Source organism: Podarcis muralis, chromosome 14 (assembly GCF_964188315.1).
Source record: "Podarcis muralis chromosome 14, rPodMur119.hap1.1, whole genome shotgun sequence".
Lineage (NCBI taxonomy): Eukaryota > Metazoa > Chordata > Lepidosauria > Squamata > Lacertidae > Podarcis > Podarcis muralis.
The window spans coordinates 45,111,240-45,137,747 of NC_135668.1; the positions used below are offsets into that span (position 1 = coordinate 45,111,240).

Genomic DNA, 26,508 nt, shown 5'->3' on the forward strand with positions numbered 1-26,508 from the left:
GGTAGAACAAATTCTTTCTCGATTGTGGCAAGCTACCATCTTCTTTCATTCCCTTAAAAGAACACAAGACTTTGGAGCATTTATACCTTGTGGGATTTAATGTTCTATCAACAGTGGGGCTCCAAGGCAGATTTCTGAAAATTCTGCTTCAGTGTAAGATTGGCCCAGTCAGTTAGCGCATCACAGTAAACTTATGGGGGGGGGAGTTAAATGCAGAGTTGATTGGTTTTTCAAAAACAGCATTGTAACAATACGTAGTGCAAACATGAATAATACAGGAAAATGAAAACATAGAAGCAAAGCATATAAGTTCATAATATCATCAGAAAATTAGACCTGAACCATAGTTAATAGTTTACCGTGATTGCCCCTTTCTGGTTTGTTTTGAGGCTTCCATTTGTGCTGTAAGAAAACAAACCAACCCCCTGGGTTAACATCATGCCCAAAGCAGGGATTGTGTTTGTTCCACTCCCAATAAATGATGATCAGTAAGCCAGGGGGGGGGGGGATATTTGCCAGTGTGGTGTAGTGGTTAAGAGTGGTAGTCACGTAATCTGGGGAACCGGGTTCGTGTCTCCACTCCTCCACATGCAGCTGCTGGGTGACCTTGGGCCAGTCACACTTCTCTGAAGTCTCTCAGCTTCACCCACCTCACAGAGTGTTTGTTGTGGGGGAGGAAGGGAAAGGAGATTGTTAGCCGCTTTGAGACTCCTGAAGGGGAGTGAAAGGCGGGATATCAAATCCAAACTCTTCTTCTTCTACGTACTGTGGTTTGTTGAGGCAAAATAAAGCTTGATCCCTGGTTTAGACATAACACTTAAGGTAGGGATCACAGTTAGACATTACCTGTGGTTTACTGTGACACGTGAATGAAGTTACTGTGTCCACGCAATAACAGAGTTTCTAAAACCATCTTGGTACATGTACTTTATATTGTGACTTTTATTCTGCTTTGAGAGAAGTGTTTTCCAGAAGCTGAAAAAAGTGTGAGGGTATATGTAATGTTTGCTGTATATTTGTTTTTCTGGTGAGTGGCATCTCTCTCTTTCTCATGTGCAGCAGTAGTGGAACAGAAAAAACAGACGGCCCTTCTGAAGAGGGAGCCAGTACTCTTCCCAACAACATCCAGACTCATTTGGCCCCTTCAGACCCTGAAATCACCTCTACGACGGAAGACCCCTGTGAAAGGACTGTTGCCGAAACAGAGAGCACGCCTCTTGAGAGTGATGGGCAGCACGACCCTAAATCCAGTTCGTTGGGAGCAGAGGAAGACTTCCCTAGGGAAGGTGATGTGGAGGACCATCCGGAAAAGATGAGGGGACCAAAAGAAAGGAAAGCAGCTTGGGAAAAGAGCCCTGAGCCTGTCAGGGGAGCAGCAGAAAAGGGGGTGCATAGCCCCCTCCTTACAAGGTCCGACGGTGAATGTAGTTCTCCAAAGCTTGCCACTGTAAACGTGGCAGAAAAATGCCAAGAAACACAAGACAGTGCGGAACGCTACGAGGATGTCCCGCCTCCTGATGAACCTTCCGTTACAAGGCTGGACCCCATTGGAGGAAGCCAGTGTTTGGAGGACGACGGCAGATTGGGAGAGAGCAGCAGCAGCAAACAGTTCATAGGAAATACAGAAAGGCAAGAGTTGAAATCCCATTCGCCCCTTAAGGAAAAAATATCCACCTCAAAAAAAATAGACAAAGAGCACTACCGTTCCAAAAGGAAGCGCTCTGAAAGCGAGGAGGAGGAGGCAGCAGTGGCCCCCCGGGGCCAGCCAGAAGGGCACTACCCCAAGAAGTGGTGCTCCTACAGCAGGGAGCGAGCCAAGCAGGAGCACTACCGGCGAGAATACTACAATGCAAACTCTTACAGATTCCCATGCAGCCCTGATCCTGAGAGGGGCATGGGGAAATATCCCTCTTACAGATCTCGCAGTAGAGGCAAAACGGACCCTGAACGGAGCAGGCATTGCTACGGGAAAGGGGAGCAGTCGTGGAGCAAGGAGCGGTATTACCAAGATGGCCCGAGGAGATGGGAGAGCTGCAGGCCTTACAGCTACTACTATTCTTCCCACGGCCCCAGGTACAATCAAGATAGGAAATTCACTCACTGCGAGAGAGACTATAGCAAATCAAGTCATGTTTACAGTAGCCCGTATAAGTACGATCATTATAAAAGCAGGTGGACTCACGACCAGGAAAGGAAGAGGAGGTGCCAGAGCCCCGAGGGGAGCAAGACCCCCCCGGAAAAGAGGTATAGGAAGCTCTCGCAGAGTGAGTCTCTTGAGGAACAAAGAGGGCGGAAGCACAAGAAGTCGAAGAAGAAGAAGAAGTTGAAAAGCAAACACAGAGAGCGAGATTCCAGGTTAGTGCAAAGTTGGTGAGGGGGGGGGTAAGCCAGTGGCAGGAGCCCAGGGCTATTCCCAAATAAGTTCTACTTGGAGTTGACCAGCTGAAATTAATGACCCGCCGTTAGCCATGTCTGCTAATTTCTGCGGGTCTACTCCTTTATTTTAGAGCATTTGTAGTCCTCTTCAGCTAAGAAGGCTCCTAGTGTGGCTTACCTAGCAAGACAGTCCCTCCCCACAGGTTTGCAATCTGGAAAGCACACAAGAGAGGGGGTGGAATCAAACTCAGGCACCAATTCTTAAGCAGTTTTTACAATGACCGGCTGGCACATTCCAATGGTAGGAGGTGCTGAGCTTTCCTGTCTGTCCCACGGAGGCAGTCTAATGGAATGGCTGCTTCCCCGTGCCTATTGTCAGGGGGGAGGCCTAAGGGAGATAGAGTCTTACTCTTAAGTACGACTAGCACACACCCAACTTTTGTGAAGCTTTATGGTCTTCCCCTGACAGTTGCTTATGACCCTGGAATGGGAACTGACTTGCCGCTTCTCGAACTAGCTGGTACCCGTGCAATGTGGTGGTTTCTGCAGTGCACCGGCATTTATTTTTTAATTATTTTTAATTCTACTGTTTTGCACTTGGAAGGGGCAATAGCTTCCTTTGCACGTTCAATCCCCAACATCTCCAGTTGAAATGGGTCAGGAAGTGCCAGCTATGGGAAATAGCTTTCTCTCTCTCGCTCTCTGCCTGTAATCCCAAAGAAGCGGTTCTGGTCAGTGTATAGAATACTGAGCTAGATGGAGCCAGCGGTACAACTCCGTTGGTGTATGGAAGCGTCCTATGTTTCATTCATAAACACTTTCTGTTTAAAATCCACTAATAAAATAAACGAAGCGAATCTCAGGTCCAAAGTGTATTAGCAGATCAGCTGCCCAAGGCAGGTTTGAAGAGGAAAAGCTTACGCTGGTTGTGGCACAAAAGCAAGAAGGGGACCTTTTGTTCTTCCCATTGGGTGGGGGGGAGGCACACTAAGCTCTAGGGCCACAGCAGGAAAGGTCCTGCTTCTTGAAATGGAATCCTTTAGCAGACCTTAAATTGCGGTGTGGGAAGAGGGTTGATTTAGTGCACTATGCTCCCTGCCCCGCATGAGAAGGCAGTGTGTGACCCACGGGTTCCATGTTGAAGTACTCTTGCAACCCACTTGGTATGAAAAGCTGGGCCGCCCTGATTTATTGCCTTATTAATTAGGAAAGTGACTAGAACTTTGTGGTGCTAGTGAATTACACTGAGGATCGAGTAGGAAGTTTCACGTAAGCCATTATTTATTTACTTAATAAACAACTCTTCATCCGAAGATCACAGGGTGGTTTACAACACAAGAACACAAAGCGCATAACATAATAACAACAAGAAACCCCCGGTGGAATAACTTTGGTGACCTTGGGCTTGACAGTTATTTCTCAACCCCAGTCCCCCAACTGGAAAATGGGAATAGTCATACTCTTCTTCCTCAGGGTGGGAAAACAAAAGCAATAAAGATAATATAGCGTGTCTTTGATCCCAAGGCAGCAAACAACAAGCAGGTCATGTTACTCATAGCAGACTGAGCTGTGTGTGAGCTGTGACCATGAGCCTCTCCATGGAGGGAATGCCCTCTTCTCTAGGTGAACAGCAGCAAAGGAAGCTGCCTTATCCCCAGTCAGACCATTGGTTCATCTAGCTCAGTATCATCACAACTGAGTGACAATGGCTCCTCAGAGTTTCAGACAAGGGTCTCTCTGTGCCCAGCCTTGAGGTGTCAGGGATGGAAGCTGGGACCTTCTGCATTCAAAGCAGTGCCCTACCACTGAGTCATGGCCCTTCCCTAAGTTTCCTTGCCCATCCACTAACTTGGATGTCTTTAAAGGAGGATTAGACTACTTGGTGGACCACTGGTCATCTTGCATTCTTAAGGTTGGCTCCCTTTCCACATTACCTAATGAAATGTAGGGAGGCTCAAAACCCAGTCAAACCCAGCAGAAATTCTGAAATCACTCTGTCATTATGAACTGGGTAGGAATAATGTCTGCGCTCATTTGAACGCACACGCACACACACCCCGGGATAAGTGGGAGGAGTGACCCACTCAGGACAATTTCCTCTTGGCTGAAGAACCTGTTGCCTTCCAGGAGCTTGCATTGCGGATTTTCCTGTTAACTTGCTTCCGCTTCCTTCAGGTACCACCAGGATTCGGACCCGTCTGTATCCAGCTCCGAGGCCGAGACTCACAAGCATAAACATAAGAAGAAAAAGAAGAAGAAGAAGAAACGCACGAAGAAAGAAGAGCGTGCCGAAACGTCAGCTTCTCGTCTTCCCAAGCCAACCGGCTTGGAAACCAAGAATCTCAAAGCATGGGAAATGACTGAGTCTTCTTCTTCGGAGGCATATAGGAAACAGGGCAAGGGCCCTCAGGATGGAGAGACTGTTTGCCAGAAAACCAAGAGCTTAGAAGGTAGCAACAGAGAGAGCTGCTGCCCACCTACAGATCGTAACGTAGGTAAGTGGAGGGGAATTTCCAAGTGGTGTCTGTAGAGCAGCCTTCGCCTTCATGGGGAGCTTCCAGTGGTCATCAGCTGGAGCTGATGAGAGTAGCCACCCAGAATCCCTGGGGGATCCCCACGCTGGCAGAAGTTGCTGTAAAGCAGCTCTCCCTCCCACTCCCGGGCAACCTCTGGAGTCCTCTTATTTTGTTTTATTACATTTCTATCTCATCCGCTCAAGACACGGCATGCACTGTTCCCCTTCCATTTTATCCTTATGAGGATCTGTGTGAAGGTAGGTCAGGCAGAGCTTTCCACTTGGAAATGGCCCTCCCTGGTCCAGCCTTATAGCCATTATATCACACTGTCTGTGAGATAACCTCTAGCAGGCATTCCCACCCATAAGACTTAGTGGTCCTCCCTTTCGCTTTCATAAACCTGGACAATTCATGACAGCAGTTTGGGAACCCAGAATCATGCTAAGGCTGCTTTGTCTGCGCTGCCTCAGAGCTCCCAGGCCAACCATAGGACTGTCCCAACATGTCAACAGCTCCCCACCTTCTGTATCCAAATGGAAAATGGCTGCGTTCCTGACAAATGATTGCATCAAGGTGCTGTTTAACCCGAGATTCAGTCAACAGTGCATGTTTCATTATGCTGCTAATAGCTTGATGTAATCCTAAGCTTCCTCAGGGGCTTCAAAATATCATAGGAACATAGAAAGTTGCTTTATACTGAGTCAGACTCAGTATTGTCCACACTGTCTGGCAGCGCCTGTCCCTGGCTTCAGACTTGAGTCTTTTGCCAGCCAGGAACTGACCCTGGAACCTTCTGCATCCAAAGCAGATGCTGAACCACTGAGTTTGGTTAGCATGGTTTATTAGGGATCGTTTATAAAACCTGCAAAGTTTCCTAGGTGCTGTACAAAGAGTTAGAAAACGAAACAGTTCCTGTCCACAAGCTTGCAGGCCAATGATTATGTCATAAAAAGAGGGAAGGAATGGGAAAACCAGCAAACTCTGGTACTAATATAATTGTTCCTATGACCAGCTTGAACGGAGACATTTCAGGGAGGGGTGGAGCCAAACGGCAGCTGGTCTCTTAGCCAGACTGATGGAGAGTGATTGATGGGAGAGTGATCCCATTTCACTCTCTGCTGCTGAAGGCTCAAGGAAAGCAGGAAACAATTCGAGGATTATTCAGTGCTGGAATTGTCAGTGATGCAGTTGTTACAGCTTGTGTGACACAGCCGCACAATTGTGCTGTGCCATTAAGGAACTAGATAAAAGCTCATCTCAGATCTAGGCATCCAATAATAACCTGGTTCTCTTCTCTTCTTTCAGATCCAGAGTGTCTGCTGGAAGCCATCCCTCCACAGCTCGCAGTATATTTATAAACCGAAAAGCGATTAACTCTTTAATTCATAATTGGTGCTTCAGAAATACTGTACAGAATTTTACCATTGAAAGAAACCCTTTTTTTTAGTTTTTACCTTGAGACTTTTTTTTAAATTACCTGCAATCCAAAAAAAGAAAAAGAAAAACAAAAAAAAAAAACGGATGGAAACTTTCTACAACTGCTGAACATCATAAAATATACCCTGTAAATGTCACAGTAATTAATGCCCTGGAATTAGAACATCTCAAATGCTGCTTAGTTACAGACTCAGGTTGATTGTGTTATTCATGTGATGTTGCTCCAAGTCTACACACCTGGTGCAAAGGGGCGAGGAAACCACAGAATTATCAAGCTGCAACTGATAGTCTCTTATTTAATTTAAAGACTTATTTAAAAATTTCACATACAACTAGAATTTTTGCAAGAGCTTCATCTGTTTTTTCTGTGATGTCTGCTACTAGAAACTCGATCCATTCCCTCCCACCCCGTCGGATTCCAGTCTTGGACTATGTGAAACGTGCCGTTCGGACTCTTTACCAGTTTTTGAATGTATCTTGGAACATGTCTGAAGACCCCTTGCCTGCTGCGGCCACTCCCATGTATAGGGCTGTCTCTCTGGGCCCTGCAATGTCGCCAACCACCTGCCAGCCGGCCATTTTCAGGGTGTTTGAATGGCCAGGCTTGTCGTCTCACCCATGAACTTGTGAAGGCTGGTGCAGGGATGTCTCCGGCAGATGTCTGCCCCCCTCTCCTTCTGTCTCTCCCACTACACTCTCTCGCTGCATTTCAGTTTTCCTCCACTGAAGGCTTCTGCCGTTGGCTCTTGTTCACTCTGTGGGGCTTCCTCTTTCCTGTTCTGTGCACTTTCTCTCTCTCTCCTTCCCCTACTCTCCCCCCGCCCCATGTTTAGCTTCTATTCCCCTTGTCTCCTGTCTCTTTGCCTCTCCGCCTCTCCTTGATTCCACTCTTGCAGCTGCCTGTCCCGGGCATCTGTTCCATGGCTCTTTCAGGCGCCCACAGATGACAGCAGTGGCGGCAGCGGGTCCCCCTGCGTCGTTCCGACAACGGCCTGCAGGAGCCATCCTCATACATCCACTATGTTTTTGTGTTTTACTATAGCGTTGCTTGTCTTGACGGGGTCTCAGTTGTCTGGTCCTTGTCCCTTCAAAAGTTTCTAGTTACAGACACATTCATACTGTGATTTAATTTTTTTATGATGAATTGCTATCAAACTGTGATACACTTAATTCACTGGTCCTGCATCAGGAGACGGAGTGGGGAAGACTGTATTAAATACAGTTCATCTGAATAATCTGTCTGGTTTATACAAGCTGTGTTGTTCAGAGATGTCTAAAGTTTGATCTTTTGTTTTTTTAAAGATAAAGCACTTGCCCCACTTGTAAATATATGGCATGTAAAATTTATATAGTATATAAATACAACAAGTCAAAACAATGTTGCTCAATGTACACTGGTTTCCATCTAGTGTGTAGTGTTATGTTTTCATTTTGTTCTACACCAATGACTTTTAACGAAGTTTATATTCTTGATGCTCTCTGCTCAGGCTGTCTGCTCATGGTGGTATTTGTATATCCCCAGCTAAGGGTGACTCGTTTAATGTAATAACTACTCACTTACTGTATAGTGTGTGTGTGTCCTCTGGTTAAGTGATACAGCAGCTGTATATTTTATTCACGAAATCGCACTCTGGTTGATGCCCCATTGCTGCAGTTGCAGAGAGCTAGCATCCTGGCTGCTACAGGATCAAGTTTTTGAAGCGTATGTTCTTGAACTACCTCTTCACCATCCTTGCCCACTGGCTGTCTGGGGCTAATGAGAGTTTTGGCCCCTCCAGTTGCTGGACTACAGGTTTCCCACCCCTGTTTTAAAATAACCCTTTAAGTGCAGAGCTGAAAACATGGATGTCGTCAAGATATGCCAAAGGAGTTGGGAGTAAAAGAGATTGTTGATGTGTTTCAACCCTCAGATGAGACATCACTGCTGAAAAAGAGGGTTGGGGTATATTGTCTGACAGGGTGTACGTCTGATTTAAGTACAATTACCAGTGTCATGCCTATGTCTGCGTGCTCAGATGTAAGATTGCCAACACACTTGACAACAAAATGCCTCTGGGTCCAGGCGCTTGGCGCGTGTGTATGTTATAGAAAAGCAGCACTTGGAACTCAAACTTTTATTTTTGAGCATGAAGTTCCCTCTGCAATGTATTTTGTTAACTAAATACTTGCAGTGGATTTAAAACAGTCATACAAGATTACCATAGATATTTGTATAACAGTTTATAGATACAGAATAGTCCATGCAAATTCATTGGCATACGAGAGTAACAAACCTTCAAAATCAATAATACACAGATGTACAGTATATACATTTAACTATCAATAAGAAACATTCTTCAAGAAAATATAGAAAGAAAAGGTGGTGAGCTACAGGTTAGTTTGCAGCATGTGGTCTCTAATGGCCTGTGCAGATGTAACACTGGTTCCTTGCATGCCAACAGCCAGCGCACTTTCTCCCCCTCAACCAGAGCAGCATCAGTGTTAATGGAATGCTAAGATTTCCACTCTCAAAGAGGAAATTGTGGGCAGAGGAGAGAGAGTGCTTATTGCTTCTGCGGATGCATCTTGATTTTGAAAGCAGTGGTCAGTAAGAGAGTATTACATCTGCACTGGATCCAAGAGACCTTTCTTCCAGCAAGCATATCTAGAAAGATATGTACTACATTTTTTAAAAAATAGGCATTTTTAATACGAAGCACTGTAAATGCTGCTCACTTTATAAAGTACTGCACACTTCAACACATCCAAAACCTTAAGTGACAGAGCAAAGCAAAATTCTCTCTTCCATCCCACCCACCCACCACCAACCTCCCTCAGGTTAGGTTCAGCACCTGTCAGGCCAGCTGAACTTAAAGTGCTTTTTAAAACTTGCCCCTTCAAAAACCAGAGTCCTCAAGGCTTGAAAAGTAGCACTGGGCAAAAGGGAAAACGGCATTAAGCTTAACTCTGTTCTCGTGGGTCTGGTTTGCATGACTATGGCTTAGGGGGGACCAGGCAAACAGGCTGACTCCTGAGGGGAAGGAAGCCTGCATTCGCTTTGTGCCACCCTGGTCCCTGTGGCTTAGCATGTCTTCTGAACCTGCCTCATGGCTAAGCTCCTTAACTACAAACAATAAGGGGGGGGGGGATGCTACAGCTCATGATTAAGGAGAAGAGTGCATAACCATGAGTCCCAGTTCAGATAACACAATAAGAGAATGGTGGGGGAAATCTTATTACTTCATGGAACAAGGTCAGGGAATGTGAACAGGGCAGAAGTGGAGACAACTTCCTGAATAACACCCACAGAAGTACCCAATGCCATTTGCCTCCACTGCTTTCAGCCTCTGCGATTCTCGCTGCTTTCAAAAGCTACAATTCCTTAAGACCAAGAGTTTGGTTGAAGAAGAGGTTTATTTTGTATTTTCAAAAAGGTAGTACCTCAACAAAAGCCAAAAGCTTTCACAAGCCACTCCTGCAAATTAGCTTGTTTCTTTACTGGCCTCTGGAGGTTTTGGCTCAAATTCAATCCCTACTAATACTGTTCCGTACACACATCTGCAACCATTCTGTAGCTGGAGAAAGGATGCTGCGCTGCACTTTAGCAGGATGCTTATAGAGCATCATGGTTACTCGGTTTACACGTTCTTTGCTGACAGAGGACTCTTAATCAGACAAAAATAAACCAGGGAAGAATCACCGGCATTGCCAACCCATTTAAATTCAATCCCCTAAATGCACGTGCTAGAAAAAGCAGGGCTGTTTAAAAGCCAACAGGGATCGGAGCGCATGATTTTTAAAAGGTCAAAAATTTTACAGTGATGTTTGCAGAACTTCTGGGGTGATCTAGGGAAATTTGACCTAAATGAAATACTGGGCAAATTGATCAGGCCCTTCTAGCATCAGTCTGCACTAGATCTGCCCAGTAAAAACTAGGATCTGGAGGCAAGAGTATTTCCTCAGAAAAGGAAGGAGCACCTGATAGGTCTGGTCAGAGGAACCCTACATCCAGTCTGCTAAGAACAAAGAATTCCCTCGAGAAGGTGATATAGAGAAAAGACAAGAGAAGCAAAAGAAGGTTCACCCAAGCAATAGGATGGCAAACCACACTGGCCCTCCTACAAATATTTTTTCAGGATTATAAAGAGATGGCAAACAACTGAAAGATATTCATTATCTGGGAAGGAAAAACCCTAGAATTAACTTACACCTATGTTTAACAAAGAAGAAGAAGAAAAGGGATCTTCAGAAGCAGATCTTTGTGAATATTACTAGGTTGTTTGTTACAGATGGTACAGAGCAATCAAAATTTTCTTAGTTTGCTAGAACAAAACTTGCTAGGAGGCCATTAAACTACTCTGGATAAGAAATCACATGGTGGAAGTAGCTGCACCATTACAGTACTGCAAAAACAGCAGGATGCTTGGGATAAATAATCTCTACCCTCAGATATCTTTTGGTATCTGCATACTTAGACCTATGAATTAGTTCTCTCTCTCTAGTGTGCCGGGGCATCCTGGGGTACCTTGAATGATGGTCAGGGGTGCCACGGGCAACACTGGCCTGTCCTTTCCTTCCCTCCCTCCTCTGATGCCCTCTCACGTCTCTGCCTCCCAAAGGCTTGCACAGCTATTTGTTGCCGCATCCTTGGCTATAAGCTCCCCAGGTGAACAGTGCCTCTGAGAGGCACCTCTCTTTGGGCCGGGATGAGGGGAGCTCAGAGACCAGCAATGGTAGCAGCGGCTGCCCAGAGGACTCCCAAGTAGAGGAGACAGGAGAGGAGGCTGAGGGAACACTCCACAAGGGAGGGTGTTCGGAAAAGGGTGAGAGGCCGCCAGCTCTGCAGGTGAGGGGTGACATAACTGGCCTCCTGAGCCCCACGGATGTCGCACAAAAAATGTAGTTGGTCAAGGGAGCCGTGGACTAAAAAGGTTGAAAACCTTTGAAATAAGGCATCCTTTAAATATCTGGTAAAGAAACTCAAGCAGTTTGAGGAACAGAATTGAGGCAAGTTACACAATCTGAAAGATTAGCCTTGGAAGAACTCAAAAGACTTATCCAAAGTATGCTGGATAATAGCAGAAGTAAAGGCTCGGATATGTTCAGGAATGGGAAAAGGTCTTTGGAACAAATCTGCCTAAGGAGATTTGGAACAAAATTAGTATTTACAATCTCTCGGTAAAGGATAAAAAAATATTTGCGCAATCTCCCCAAAGATACAAAAGCCTTCCAGTAATCTGTCCAAAATGCAGGCAGAAAAGAATTTTTTTCCATTGTTGGTTAAATCGCCATTCAACAAATGTTTTTTGGCAAGGTAGGGTACCAATGACTATAACTATATTAAAATTAGACATTTTCATAACTTGCCCTGCCCCCAGGCATTCTACTAACAAATTTGAGGGAAATAATAGATAAAAATAAAACTTCCTTTTGAAAGTGATTCCAGTATTTGAAAAATACTGGAAAATTACACCTATATGGAAAGCTGTACCTGCAAATTAGGTAATTTCTTTCACTGGCCTCATGGGCAAGCAAAAAGGTTTGGCCCAATTTCAATCCCTAATCATTCAGTTACATAAGAACATCTGCAGCCATGCAAACATTCTCTCCCCTTAAGAAGTGTGTTATTTTCCACTTGGACAAGAAGCTCATGGAACACTGCAATTACTCCATTTACACAGTATTTGCAAACAGGGTTGCTAATTAGATGGGTTAGAAATGTCAGTAATTTCAACACATTCACTGAGGGATTACATGTGACAATTTGAAACCAGGGAAGCGTAAAGCCAGACCAGACTATGGATCAGAGTTCTGTAAAATATTTAAAAGATAATAATTGCCTACAATCTTAGGGTGAAATGCTGCAAAGCTATGGATCCTCCAGGTGGTATTGAACTCCAACCTCCCATCAGTCCCAGCTAACATGGCCGCTGGTCATGATTCTGCAAAGCCACATCTAATTTCAGAGTTCAGCAAACGGAAACATCTAAATAAAAATGTCTTAACTGACCCTATACAAGGCTGCCTCCATTATCTTCTAGAGCCACTGTGCTATTTATATTCAGATTCTCCTATGAGGCTGCAGTGCTGATCCTGTAACACCTTCCCCATCAAGTTTTTACACCTCCCATAATATCTACAGCTCTAACCATAAGAGATGCTGCCACCTGAGAGGACAGCAGTGGCTGCTTGCACAGGCCAATGCTTTCCTCCTATGAATATTGCAGATATTAATTACATACATACAATAAACCAACAGTATCATACAATATACAAACAGTATCTTAAGGCTTTTGCTTTATGCTTACTAAAACAAAAATGCAATCCCTGACTGACAGGTGATTTCAAAGCTCCAAGGTATCACTGCAGACAAATTTCCTATTCCTGTTATTTATTGGTTGTACTTGGAAGTACAATGGAATCAAATCTGAGTCTTCTTATCCTCAAACCATACAGAGTGGTCATTTTGGCATGTCACATTTACCTGTGCTTTAGCACAAATCTTGAACATGCCCCAGGCTAGCAGGACCCACCATCCCCTGTTCTCCTGCACACCCACCAGAGGTGTTGATCCTGGCTTATTGTCCTGGTTTGTTAACCAACGTTAAGCCAGAGTTCGCATGTTCAGATGCAACAGGGGACTCTGGTTTAACAGAAACCAGAATCTTCACAGGAAGCTGGCACACAACAGGAGAATGTGAAAAGTGGGGAGGGCTTGGAGCCAGCTTCATAAACTATGGCTTATGAAAACTCGAATGATCAGCTATATGCACACATCTTCATTAAGAAAGATGCAAAGCCCAGCAAAGATTCAGGCAATTCTGCACGCTCTACTAACAGTGGATAACTAATATTTTACACATACACACATATACTCTCTCTTTTTTGGCTTGCTCCCATTTAAAAAAAAAATAATCTTGCTCGATTTTCCTGTGTGGCAATAAATAAAGAACAATTAAAGCTGGTGTTTTTGAATAACTCTGGAGCCCTGCAAACCATTATTAGTACATCCTTACACAAATATAAGATGATGCTGAATGTTACCAGACGGAAAGGAGACCTGGGAAAGGCTTTTCAGGCTAACACTTGGAGAGGCAATGCCACACATCTCCAAAGCATCCAAAAACCAAAGATAAGCTACACGGATACTGCCAAAACGCATGTTTGTAACCTTTTCATCTTCGAGAACTTCATGTTTTCAGTGCACGACCATCTGTTTATGAGAGGGAGGCCTCTTAATCATATAGCTGCCAGGCTTGTGGCGGTTGTTTCTTTTTCAGTGCAACCTTCCTATCTATCCATAAGCTGGAGGATGGGGATTCTAAATGAAAGCACCAGAGACCGGATGTGAGTTGAATCAGGGCTCAAACTCCTCTGCATTGCGAAGGGAAGGGAAGGCTTGAACAAGGAAGAGAAAAATACTTCTGCATACCCAGAAAGAAGAGTAATCTGCTAGCTGTGAATGCTAGATTCAGCAGCGGGTCATAATCCAGAACACGGGCTCCCCAAAACAGGAGAGGGACAGATTACATACCATCACCTCCTGGTTCAATGAGACACATTGCCACACACAAAACGGCACATAAGGTTTCCAAATTTTCAGTTCACATAGATCCATGTGCTTGAAACTTCTTCCAGCATCTCATGGAATATTATAAATGGGCAAAGAGAAGGTAGATGCTGCAGGAAAGTGACTACATTTCCAATACAAGTCTTGTTTTCTTGGAACTTTACCTTGGCTTTATAATGTACTAGCAATTTGGCTAAGGCAGATCCACAACAGTCCCCTGTTAGTGCTATTTTTTATTAGCAATTCTTCTTTTTCTCGTTGCCAGCATATCATAAAAGGGATCCTTGCTGATACTTGCCCTAAGAGAACAGGAGATGTGAATTAGTTTTTACATATGCACATTTGCTAGCCACACTGACAAATTTCCAAAGAGATTTGTTTTAGACATCATGGTTTGTGCTAACCATAGTTTAGAACTCAAATCATGTATCCACACAAACCGTGGTTTAGATTAAAGCTACTTACTTGTCTGCTTTCACGTTCTATCTGCTCACCATATCTATGGTGCAGCAGCCTCCAGAAACAGCTGTAACTAGGGTCTATCAAATCAGGCCTCTCACCAAATCAAAGTGAGCACAAACCATCATCCACAAAACTATGTAAGGAAATGGTCTCTTATTCTGGCTTTCCAGTCAAACACAAGCCATTGCTGTTTCAGAGGCTAAGCTAAATCATATTTTATTTTGTTTTTATCCTGCTTAATATAAAAAGACATCTCTAAGCTGAGGAATCCCATTTTGAGAATATTACAGTTCCTTGCAAAAGAGAAAAGAGGCAGAGAAAAACTAAAACATGCCTTTTGGGGGCATCATGCTTTCGCGCAGGTCATGTGACTCGCACAGCAGCATGACCCAGTTTTGCTCTGGGACATCTTGTAGGGCACAGTGGCACTATTCATGTAACTACCCCAAAGATATCAACATTTGCAATAGTAGGGCTCCACTGCTTGGCTTTTGAGAAAGAGGCAGTTTGCAGTACTTAGCTAATTGGGAACCACTGCTTTAGGTGAAAGTTGCATTTCTGTATTAGAGAGAGAACTCACTTGATTGACTTGATCCATTCTTCTTTTTCTTCAGGGGTGGGGGCAGATATCCTGTAAACCACATGGTTGCCTTCTACCACTCTGCCATCTGCTTCCGTCTTACAGGCTTTAATGACTTGTCCTTTATGGCTGGGATTATACAACTCAAAGCAATTCTAGGGAAACAGAAACACATATGGGGTAGTCTTGCAGTAAGGTTAAAAGCTTACTGGGAAATGATATATAATGAATATATAATGAATTGAAGATGATGTAAGATCAGCCGGTCTTTGAAACTGAGCTTGAAAACAAACTGCAAAATGGGTATTAAAAGCAGTGTCTGGAAGCTTGGCACATCCCAAACATGGGAAAAGTATCACTAATTAGGAGTAAGCAAGAATCAGACTAGCCTAGGGAATTTTTTGTTGCTGTTGCTAATCTGGGGATACGGTTTCTTCACTTTACTGCGACACCAAATAAGGCTTTCCCCCAGCAAATATTCTATGCTTTATTTATATTAGACCAACCCTGGTTTTTTGTTATCTTTATGTCATTTCTCTTGTCCTATCCAGCCTGTTCTGGTCAAGGGCTTCTTACGGCATATGTGCAATTCTCTCTCTCTAATTTAGTGTTTTTCCAAATCTTTAAACAGAAAGGGAGAGTTGCGCAGAATTATAAATTTGCTATAAGGTTGGATTATAGTACAAAATAATGAGTTTTATTTAAGAGAACATCATATTAGAGAAGCATTCCACCAAGGACGCCTCCAGTACTATCACTATTCAAACGAACAGGAGCTGATTAAGATCAAAGCTGTGCTCTTATGCAGCTCATCTGGATTTTTCCTGTGTTTACAAAGCAGAGGTTCCTGACAGAATGGTATCTCATGAAGAAGGAGAAGGCCTTACCGGTTTTCTCGGATCCTCAACTTCTCTTATGCTGAGATTTTCCAAAGGGATAATTCCTCTGGGTTCTTTGTCCTACAAGCCCAGGAAAGACAGTGCTCAGTAAACAGCCCTGAGCTTGCGCTTGGAAGAAGTGACATTATGATTTGCAACCCAGAATACTCACTGTTGTGTATTCAAAATAATATAGGCAATTATCTGTCAGTATAAACCATCTCCTTTTCCATGTTTTCACTCTTCCGCCTGTAAAGACATAAAGCACCTTCAAGTTACACCAGATCATGCCAAGCTTCTGTGCGGCAGACAAACAGGAATTGGGTTAACTTGTTACTTCATTAAATGGTTAGGCTTGTCAAAAGACAGGCTTCGGTGAAAGCAAACATATGAGTCAAGGTTGAATGAATGTAAGGGGTTATTGGGAATATCCTTTTGATGTTACAGGGTGGTGGTGTTGGAATGCCATCTTCCCCACTGCATCTGAAATGGAAATTCTTGTCCCTTTCCCCCTTCCTCCCCCAATCAAAACCCTTTCTTACCAAAAGGGGGGGAAACAAGTACAGTGGTACCTCTGGTCACGAACCTAATTCGTTCTGGAGATCCATTCTTATCCTGAAACTTTTCTTAACATGAGGCGCCATTAGCGAAAGCGCATCTCCCGCTGCGCATGCGCACCTCTGGCGCACAATTTCCGCTTGCATCCTGGGGCAAATTTTGCATCCAGGAGCAACTACTTCTGGGTTAGCACAGCTTGTAACCCAACGCGTGCGCAACCATAAGCGTTCGTATCCAGAGGTACCACTGTACAGTACACATTCTCTACATTTCTAATTCATTCTCAATGTAGAATCAGCAGAACAGAAGAGATAACAGAATCATAGAAGTGAAGAGCTGGAAGGGACCCCAAGGGCCATCTAGTTCAATCCCTTACAGTGCAGGAATCACAGCTCAAGAATCCCTGACAGGTAAGTCATCCAACCTATGTTTAAAAACCTCCAATGAAAGGAGAGTCCACCCACTTCCAAGGTAGTCCATTCCATGATCAAACAGCTCTTATGTCAAAAAGTTCTTCCTAATATTTAGTCAGAATCTCCTTTCTTTTGATTTGAATCCATGGGTTCAGATTCTACTCTCTGGAGCAGCAGGAAAAAAGCTTCCTCCATCTTCCATGTGAATATATTTGAAGATGGCTATCCTATCACCTCTCAGGGATATCATCTTCAAACAGAACAGTTTCCACTTCAGCAAAGGGTGCCAGCTCAGACATTCAGCCTGGCAGTAACATATTCTGTTCTGTGAGTACACCTGATGGCCATGTGAATGATAAATGTATGATCCAGACACCTGTGCAAGGGTGGAGGGATGGGGAAGAGGAATTAGAGACAGTTTTTCATATTCCTCTTTAAGAAACGGAGGAATTCTTCCCATTCGGATCAGCTTCTGAAGATATATGAAAGAGTAATTACTTTAAATTCCATATGAAGAATCACTGTATGCCCAAACATTTGAAGTGGCTCAAAAAATTTATTTATGTGTTCCTTTTCAGGATGTATAAGCTGCTTCACAAAATGCTCAAAGCAATACACCCAATGGACAACTTTAAAAAATACCCCTTAAATTTATTTATTTATCAAATTTATATTTTTTCATCCAAAAAAAGCCCAGTATTTTTACTACAATATATTACAGCCTGATACTACAATAAAGCTACAACCCTACACATGCTTGTCTCTGAAGATGCCTCACTGAACACTAAGACTTACTTTTTTGCAGGTGTGCCAACTCCTAGGGGCAAAGGGGTTTTCAGCCACCTCAGTATTTGCTGGCAGGAAGCTGAGCCTCCTTGATGTTGAGAGGGCAGAGGAGGCTGAGCGTGGCACGGTTCAATGGCTGGCTCCTCCTGAGCATGAGAGAGGAAGCCACACTGTGTTCCCTGATCAGCCGCCTCCTGACAATGCGTGTTGCACTTATGTGACATCATACATGCAACACACGAATGACATTGCAGGAGGAGGCTGAGTGGGAAGTCCAGTGTGGCGCAGCTTCCTCTCTTGCACTCAGGAGAAGCCAGCCATTGAACTACACTGCCCTGTGCTCAGCCTCCTCCTGATGATACGACGTTGTGCATAATGACATCACAAGCATCGCGCCCCCCCCCCCCAATCTTGGGCACAGGACGGCACCTCTTCTTCTTTGCAAACATGCATACGATTCCACTGTTAGTCTCTTACAGCGAACAGGCTATACACCATTACTTGGTGGTAAGACCTAGCGACCAAAGTACTTTCATGTAGGATCAGGCTGCACACACACACACACACACACACAAATAAGCAAGGGCAGTCCTTGCTTAATATGCAAACGTCATCTTGAATGGGTGCTGATCAGAGATCACCACCTTTTCCATTTTTCTCCACACACACACATGAAACGTGCAATAATTTAGCCATGTCTTTGAAAAGGAACACAAGACATCCTCAAACCGCAAAATATATCTTAGGCAGCATGAAGTGGTGAACCACCAAGACCCCAACTTCCCTTTCCGGCATATGTTAAAAGTAGTGGAGCTCTTCTCCGGAAGCTCATCGTCAGATAGGAGCTGACACTAAATCACAACATTGTCACAGCATCAAAACTAGTTTGCTCAGATAATCAAAGGAGCAGCTGAACTTGCTTTATCAGGCTATTCCAGTTCACATACACAGCCACCAATTTTCTTATTGTGCTTGACTATTTTAAAACAGGATGCACTACAAAACTGCCAACTCTATATCTGTTTGATGGATACAGTCTCTATGCTCTCACTGAAGGCAGAGGAAACCTGCTTGCACAAAATCTGTATCAAAGCATGCCAACAGTTGTCTATATTACAGTATTGCTGGTTTTATTTCGAATCACTACCATACAACTTACAACTTAACCAGTGTGTCTGTGATATTTAAACTGTGAACATTTTAATATTTTTGAGGGTTATATGTGGGTAATACAAATGTATAAAATTTGGGTTGTCCAAAATATGAAAAGTGGGCTCTATAGACAGTAAGCCAATATGCACTTTTATTCTTGATGGCAAGCTATCAGACCCCATGAAAGCACCTTGCTTGGACAACAGTTTTGCACTCAAATATCAAAGAACAAAATTAATCTTTGCAGAGTGTCCTTTCCTCAACACTAATTAAACCCCAACCCAACTGGATTTTGGTGGACTGACAGTCAGTTTGAGGGTGGAGGTGGGATATGCATTTTTCCCTACATTGGACCACAAGTAGCCACTATACCTTGCTCATAATAACACTGTACTTTGTGCACTTAAGAACACACACATCAGAGAGAGAGAGAGAGAGAGAGAGAGAGAGAAGGTGCCATTGTCTGATAGATTTCTTATTCATCTTGTGTGCCCCACTTTCCAAAAGCACAAGTCGCTCACTGGATAGTGCCATGAAAGGAAGAGAGACTGAATGATTTTTGGATTCGCAAGTTACTTACACGAGTTTCTTAATCTGAAGGAAGTAAATTATTTTTCCTTTTAAAAAGGGGGACATGTAATGGCCAGGAAAATTTGGCATTTTATATTTAAGTTGCAGTTTGTTTGACTCAGAGTTAACTTCTATTGACGTTGCTTTCATTACTTTCATACTGTTAAAACTTTTGTTTCATGAGGGTGGAGTGACTAGGTACAAATAAACTAACCTAATCAGTTACAGTAAATCAATAGAATTAGGAGTAAATTCACAAGATTATATGCTTCTAATTAGAGATTAGTTCAGTGATAATAGGACTGCAAACTCAAATCTGTTTTATCACTAACCAATTATCACAGAAACACCACTCAGCACACAAACATGGAGAGGAAGGCTGGGAAGACTCTCTCTCTCTCTCTCTCTCTCTCTCTCTCTCTCTCTCTCACACACACACACACACACACACACACACACACACACACACACACCATTCACATTTTAGCACCCCTATTTTGTGGTCAACAGGTGATACAAATATAAGGAGAGAAAAACCTCAGAAATGTGTTATAACAAGGTCCAGAATATTGGTACTTTTGTGTTCTAAACATCAACAAACCTCAGACAAGAAATCATATGCAGATATGGATTTGATGCTCTCACTCTGAAGGTTTCGTATCTCTGCAGTTAAGAGATTTTAGGAGTTGCATCACCTCCTGTGCCTCATCCATTTACCCGCTATTTAATCCCATTAGCCTTCACTCTCAGCACAGCTGATCTTATTACTGAACACCGTGAACATCAGGCTCTCATTAAACAGTATAGTTCACCCAAGGATTAATCATTTTAAGTGACTCAGGCTGCTCAACCCAGGGCACAGCTTTAAAAGCATCTGCAGCTCTTCCTTGGTCAACAAGGCTTTGTCTCTCTGAGCTTGTTGTTGGCACAATACATTGTAAAAATAAACAAACAATATCTTGAACTGCAGAACAATTACAGGAATATGCTGGATATCCTGCAGTTTTCTCAAACTGCTCTGCAATGTAAGCTCTTAAAGTTAGAGGTTATATTATGTCCAATATGACTTTAAAAGCAAAAGCAATAATAATCATAATTTTATTATTTATACCCCACCCACCTGGCTGGGTTTCCCCAGCACTCTGGGTGGCTTATAGCACATAAAGGGATTACAGGGCTCACAGATGTAGCCCAGTGCTGCTCTTACATTCCATTCATGTGTATTTCTAGTTTCCTACCACATGCAAGCCTATGTTTCATAGTCCTAACAAGTCAAAACATTTTTCTGTTGGGTGTGGTCAAGGAGCAGAAGCAGAGGAAGGCTAAGATGCAGAACTTGATGAAGTCAAGTTGGTGGTGTGCTGCATGTTGACTCAACGTAAAAGCCTCTACAAGTTAAACCACATCTTGATCCTTACATCTTAACTCAGTAAGTTTGATGAAACTCCTCTTCAAAATAAATGGCAAAGACTACTAACTTAAACTAGTGCCAAGAGGTGGTAGCATGCAGATAACAAACAGGAAAAAGCCAACATTCGCAAATGTTTATCCGGTTTGGAATCAGAGAACAGTCAAGTCAATGGAATCCAAGAACAGTCAAGTCAATGGATGTCAGGGCTGAATCAGCCAATATACAAAAACCAAAATGCTGGAAAAGAACTTGGCATTCTTGGGGTTCACCAGAACATGAAAAATGTAGCACTTCCGTATTGTGCTCTTGTTATCTGGCAGAAGGCACTCAAGTTGTGAACCCAGTCTACTCCATTTGATCCATTGCCCGGCAACTTAGCCAGTCTGTTTCAATGTTCATAATACTCTACTTAGATAAATCGCTCTGTTTCTCTCTCTAATGTCTCTCTACATAGACAGTCCAGACTTCTTTTTCAGAAGAAGGAAACCTGAGCATTAATCACTCCACAGCCACTAATAAAAATAACAGGGGAGGAGATGAAGCAGGTAAAAGACAAAATGAAGCCAAATTTTGTGTGTTCGTGTACAGAACAGAGCAGACCTAAGCAGTTAAACTGGAGCCCAAGAGACGTCCTGCTTTTCAGCAACTATTCTGGCGTAAGGTGTTGCTCTCCCTTCCTATCATCCTCACTCTGACAGCTGAAAAGAAGGAGCATCTCCCAAAGCAATCTGTCTTCCCTCCACAAACAGAGCAAGCATTTTATAAAATTAATGGATAATTCTAGAGGCAAACATTTAAAGCAAACCAAGTGACAGGTCATCTGGAAATCATATGTAGTAGTAGTACCCCATTCATAGCATAAGGTCAGTTAATAATGGAAAGGGAAAGAAGAGTCAACAGGAAGCATAAAACATCACACACACAAACACACACACACACACACACACACACACACACACACAAACACACACACCTTGTAGATTACAAAAGTCACATTACTGTATAAGGAAATCAATAAAAGCAGCTAAGTGAAACTTTAGAACACAGGAAAAAATGAACAATGACCTTCATTCATAGGTGTTAAATTAAAAATAAAGGAATCTTGTATCAAGGAGACCTAAAAGCTTCACCAAGAGTTATGATGAAAAAAGATGGTAAATGAGGTAGGATTTAACAGCTACCATGTCTATGTAAAAGCATATCCTGAACAGTGGACCTTTCCACAAAATGTTGGTAAGAAACTTGCTGGTAAAAAGGACACCCATTTAGACAAGTACTCATTGACTCATTCCCTTACAAGAAAACTAAAAGGCTTTGGGAATCATTACTGACACATCGCAAGCATCGTCAACCTAGTGCCCTCCATCAGGTCCAGGCAAGCCAAGGCCCAAACATCTGGAAGGCACCAGTTTGTGCAGAAATTGGCACAGTAGAAAGAAGGCAGATGATGCCTCACCCTTCCACATTCTAATTCCCACTGCAAAATAGTTCATCTTCAGTAAAAGCCTCAGAGCGGCCAAAAATAAACCCAAGAAACTAACATATTTGCCTCTTGAGCACAAGAGGAAAATATTAAAGCCAGACCTCAGCTAAGTACAACAAATGCTTTAGTACTAGACAGTTTAGCTGAGCTATTGCCAGCAGACAGTGTTATTAGAAGAAAAAACAATTCTGGTACAGAAGTATTGCATCCCGGGATCTGTCGCCTGTGAGATCTTTGTCCAGCTGGAATGTCTACTAGAAAGGGCAAAAGGAGGGATTTTATTACAGCCACCGCCCCCTCATTTGGCCCACAATTAATCCTTATGCAAGGCCTGCAAACTAACCCAAAATAAACTAGAGTCTGATGCTGCTAGGAAAATCTTTGGCTAGCTATTCCCAGTCTGCAGTCTCCTTCCAAACACACACACACAAACACACTCCAATACAATCACTGTCATGCTTTATAGAAGGTGATTGATCTATGTAAAGAAAGATAAGAAGAAGTAGGATTAAACAATTCTAAAGCGATTATATGTTAAACTTCTTAAAATAAGCATGGTGTATTCTTTGACCAGCTGGGGCCCCACAAAGTGGATGGGCACTGCAATTCAAATGGTGTGTGCGCACTGCATCTTGTGATCAATTATGCAGGGCAGGGCTTACCCGCCCCCTCCCAATATTTTATTCAAGTTGGCCCCCCTGATTACAAGGAAACTTTACACTAGGAGAATACAAACATCAGACTTCTGGCCAGTCTTTATGGAAAAAGTGTCAAGGGGGTCTCAATGCACCTGATTTTCAACAACAACCCAAAGCTGCCTCTGAACCTGGTTGGGATTAGGCCTTTATATCAGCATTTTAAAACAAACAACGCAGAAGCAAGGTCTAAATTCACTGGTGACCAAACAAAACCTGATCTTTGGCAAGACTGTCTTGTTAAGACCAAGTTTGTAACTAAGCTACCTCACATTTCAAAAGAGCCTGAATGGACTCCGCACACTTTGGCCCTCAAACACCAACCAGCTGCCAAAAGTTTCAGGTTCTTACTGACTCAGGAGGTCTCCAGCTTTGTTCAAATAAACTCTTTAACATACACATAAAAATGTGCACAGAACAAATAGGCTCCTGGACTTACTATACAGTTCAGATGGAAATACTTATTCAAAAAAAGAAAAGGGGTGCTAACATCTTAACATACTGTTTCCTTACAAGAATGATTCTATTTCTGAAGCACATGAAGGTTGTGTGTGATACTGTCTAAAGAATCCTTCCTCTCAGATTTATTTCCTGCGAAATGATTCTAGAGCCTCTCTTCAGAACCGACACTGCTTTTCCCATTCATGTAGACATCTCTGTGTCTGAACAAGCAGCCACAAACGTCTCCACTTACTAATCCAAAATCTCTAATTTAGAGTCTTGTGGTAAGTCCATGACACTTAATGTCTTTGCATGATTATTTTTAGGGTTACAGTAGCTTTCTGAAACTGTCCAAGCCTGTCACAGAGGCATCAAGGGTAGAGGGGAAAGTTACAATAAATTTTGTCGGGAAAACAGATAGGGTATGTTTGTTTGTTTGTTTGTTTATACATACATGAATAAATCGGGGGCACTTAGCTCACCAATCCCATATGGATCAAGCTGCACAGAACTGGTACTGAATATTGAGGTCGTCAACTGCTAAGTGTTGAGCATTTCAAACATGAGCTAGCAGCTAACATCTTATGCATGAGCAGAATCTCATTGGCTTCGCCAGACTAAAGTTAGTGGTATTAAGTGACAAGCATGGTAACCCCACAAATGCTGTAATAATGGAAACTGAGCAACGAGGAAGACAAGGAGGAAGGCGGGGAGGGTAAAATCAAAGAGAGAATGAGCAACAGAACAAGAGAGAGGGGATAGAAAGCCATCAGTTACGTACCTCCTAATGCAGAATAAGCAGAGACAGCCAGTCACAGAACAGAAAGGTGATAGGTCATAGGCCATAAGGAAAACAAGAAGGCACATTTAAACCACTCATTAAAAAATCATAGCCAAAAATCAAACCAACAGAAATAAACAAGTACCAGGGTTTGGGGAGGGGGGACTAAAGACATACAGGAATAACCTTTGGAAGAGAGAGGTGTGTTCTTTTGTGTGACCGCACAGAAAACCTAATTGTGAATCAACACAAGAGCATTATTGGAAAAGGTTTAAAGTTTTTTTTAAACAACAACAACAGCAACCCTGTAATCTATCAGATTCTGCTACCTTTACAAAAGAAAAAGCCGGGACTCGGTTTCGGCTGAGGTTTTCAACCCCAAGAAGCTGGAAATCAAACTTCACTCAAAATTGTGAAGTAGGAGGATAATAAAGTAGTAATAAGACAAAAGAATTATGTAAAGTGGTTGGCAATATTTGAGCAGAAACTAATACTGATTCCATTGCATTAAATTTTCAACGTAATAGTGGGGCGGGGGGGGGGGATAACAAAAGCAGCACATGCTAATACACAAAAGAAAGTATCAGGGAAATTATCCACTTACTGACCTAATTTCAGCAGCCAACCTTCTCGGTCTGGGTTAAAAAACGTATGAGTTAAATCATTCCCATCATCTTCTGGGATTTTAAAGGGCTCATTTTTAATGCTTTCGTATAAATTCTGGAAGAAAACAGGAGAGGAAAAGTTTAACACCACTGCCAGGGCTGCAAGGTGCAGCCAGCAGGTTTTGTCAAAGCACCTCAAAGAGAAACTAAAATCAATTATTTTCAGAGAAACTATATGCACGGTCATATCTGCAAATAATTTTGCACTTTTCATGGGCAAGGTAAGCATGTATTGTGCTAGCTATGTTAATTGTTCAACAGTAGGTCACAGAAAAGGCAAAAATGGAAGCACTGAAAATTAAATAATCTGTAAACATGTTCAACCATTCAAAACACACCAGGAAACACCTGAATCAGGTAAAATGGGTTTGCATGAATCTCTCACTTTGAGAATCATCCACTTTACAGAAAGCAAAAAGGCTAATGAGATTTTTCCTTGGAAAATAGTAGTTCTACTTTGGAAATCTGCAGGAAGAAGCATCTACCTGCAAGATACACACTCGTGTTTTATATATATATATATATATATATATATATATATATATATATATATAATCATAATCATAAACATATTTCCATATTCAGCAGGACATAGAGGTACTATGGTAGTTGAATGTGAGGGAAGAAGCAAGAGGCCAGCTTGGTCAACACATAAGAACCATGATAGGTGAATGTACAGTTAACCATTTGTGTTGGAAGCATTTGTTCATCTTCAAAGATGGATCTCCTATCCAGGGAAGGTTCCGTAGTAGAGCACATCTTGCAAGCAAAAAGGCCCCAGATTCAATCTCTGGCATTTCCAGTTTAGGACTGCCAGAAACTCTGGAGAGCCATTTGCACACAGCAAATGTGGACTAGAGGTCTGACTCAGCTTCTTATGTACCAACGTCAGTTATGTAGATGTGTGGAGGACCATCACAGTTAATGGCCCCTTGCTCACACAAGAGAGTTAGTTCAAAATGCTGCATAAACACAACTGAACAAAAGCAAGTGTAAAGTAGTGGCTGGAGTGGTGGACCTGGAGACTGGGGAAACCCCAGTTCAGTTCCCAGCACAGTCCCTAAAGACTGATTGCTGTCCTTGGGGGCAAGCCAGCTATTCTCAACCTAGCATTACTGAGAGAATTCTTTCTCCAGAGATCCAATGTTACATGATAATAAATCCGACTGTGTTGGTTCCCAAAGAGATCAGTGCCAAAATTGATGCACTTGTTTCTTGGCCCCACATCAAAAGCAGAAAGTCGGCACACTTGCCGTTGTAAAAGCAGCTTACCCGCAGCAGTTCCTCGGGGAGGTCCCCGCCCTCGTTAATACCTCGATTCATAGATATAAACCGCTCCACTGTTGGTTTGTCTCTGACATTGTGGTTGTGTAGACTAGTGTTTAACATAATGATTGCAAAGGATAGCACATAGCATGTATCTGAAATGCAACATCAAAGTGGAATGATTACTCTTCGAAAAACCAGCCTATGGCTAGTTATTAATAAGAAAGCAAGGGCATGAGAAGCCCCTTCTCTTCTCCCAAAACCCCAATGGTGACTTTGCAACCGGAGCTTTGAACCCACCCAAAGTTCTTATGTATGCCAGAAAAGAGGTAGCTAAAGTGATTGTATGAAGATTTACTGCTTTTAGAAAAGAGCATGCCTGAACCACTCACAAATTAGTCTCAATTTCCCGTAACTTAATTACCATTAAACAACATTCCAAAGCAGGGTAGACTAAAGAGATAAACAGTTCACCTCTCCCACTGGGTC

At 42.9% G+C, this 26,508-nt stretch overlaps 2 protein-coding genes across 6 annotated transcripts in view; one reads left to right on the top strand and one right to left on the bottom strand.

Moving 5' to 3' along the window:
• USP42 (ubiquitin specific peptidase 42) overlaps positions 1-7,721 on the top strand; it is a 36,854-nt gene extending 29,133 nt beyond the window's left edge. For 2 of the 5 annotated variants that reach the window (XM_028706860.2, XM_028706861.2), the window contains exons 15-17: positions 1,060-2,355; positions 4,552-4,867; positions 6,198-7,721. In XM_028706860.2, the coding sequence (XP_028562693.2) occupies positions 1,060-2,355; positions 4,552-4,867; positions 6,198-6,266 (1,681 nt within the window). In that variant the 3' untranslated portion in view covers positions 6,267-7,721. Of the gene's footprint in view, positions 1-1,059; positions 2,356-4,551; positions 4,872-6,197 lie in introns of all 5 variants that reach the window. The other 3 variants (XM_028706862.2, XM_028706863.2, XM_077918600.1) reach the window with 3 other exon arrangements.
• A 707-nt stretch (positions 7,722-8,428) lies between these two features.
• CYTH3 (cytohesin 3) overlaps positions 8,429-26,508 on the bottom strand; it is a 77,971-nt gene continuing 59,891 nt past the window's right edge. The window contains exons 8-13 of the mRNA XM_077918601.1: positions 26,026-26,174; positions 24,697-24,808; positions 15,971-16,047; positions 15,808-15,879; positions 14,921-15,075; positions 8,429-14,177 (exon numbers count right to left, since the gene is read on the bottom strand). Coding sequence (XP_077774727.1) covers positions 14,105-14,177; positions 14,921-15,075; positions 15,808-15,879; positions 15,971-16,047; positions 24,697-24,808; positions 26,026-26,174 — 638 coding nt within the window. The 3' untranslated portion in view covers positions 8,429-14,104. The remainder of the gene's footprint in view (positions 14,178-14,920; positions 15,076-15,807; positions 15,880-15,970; positions 16,048-24,696; positions 24,809-26,025; positions 26,175-26,508) is intronic.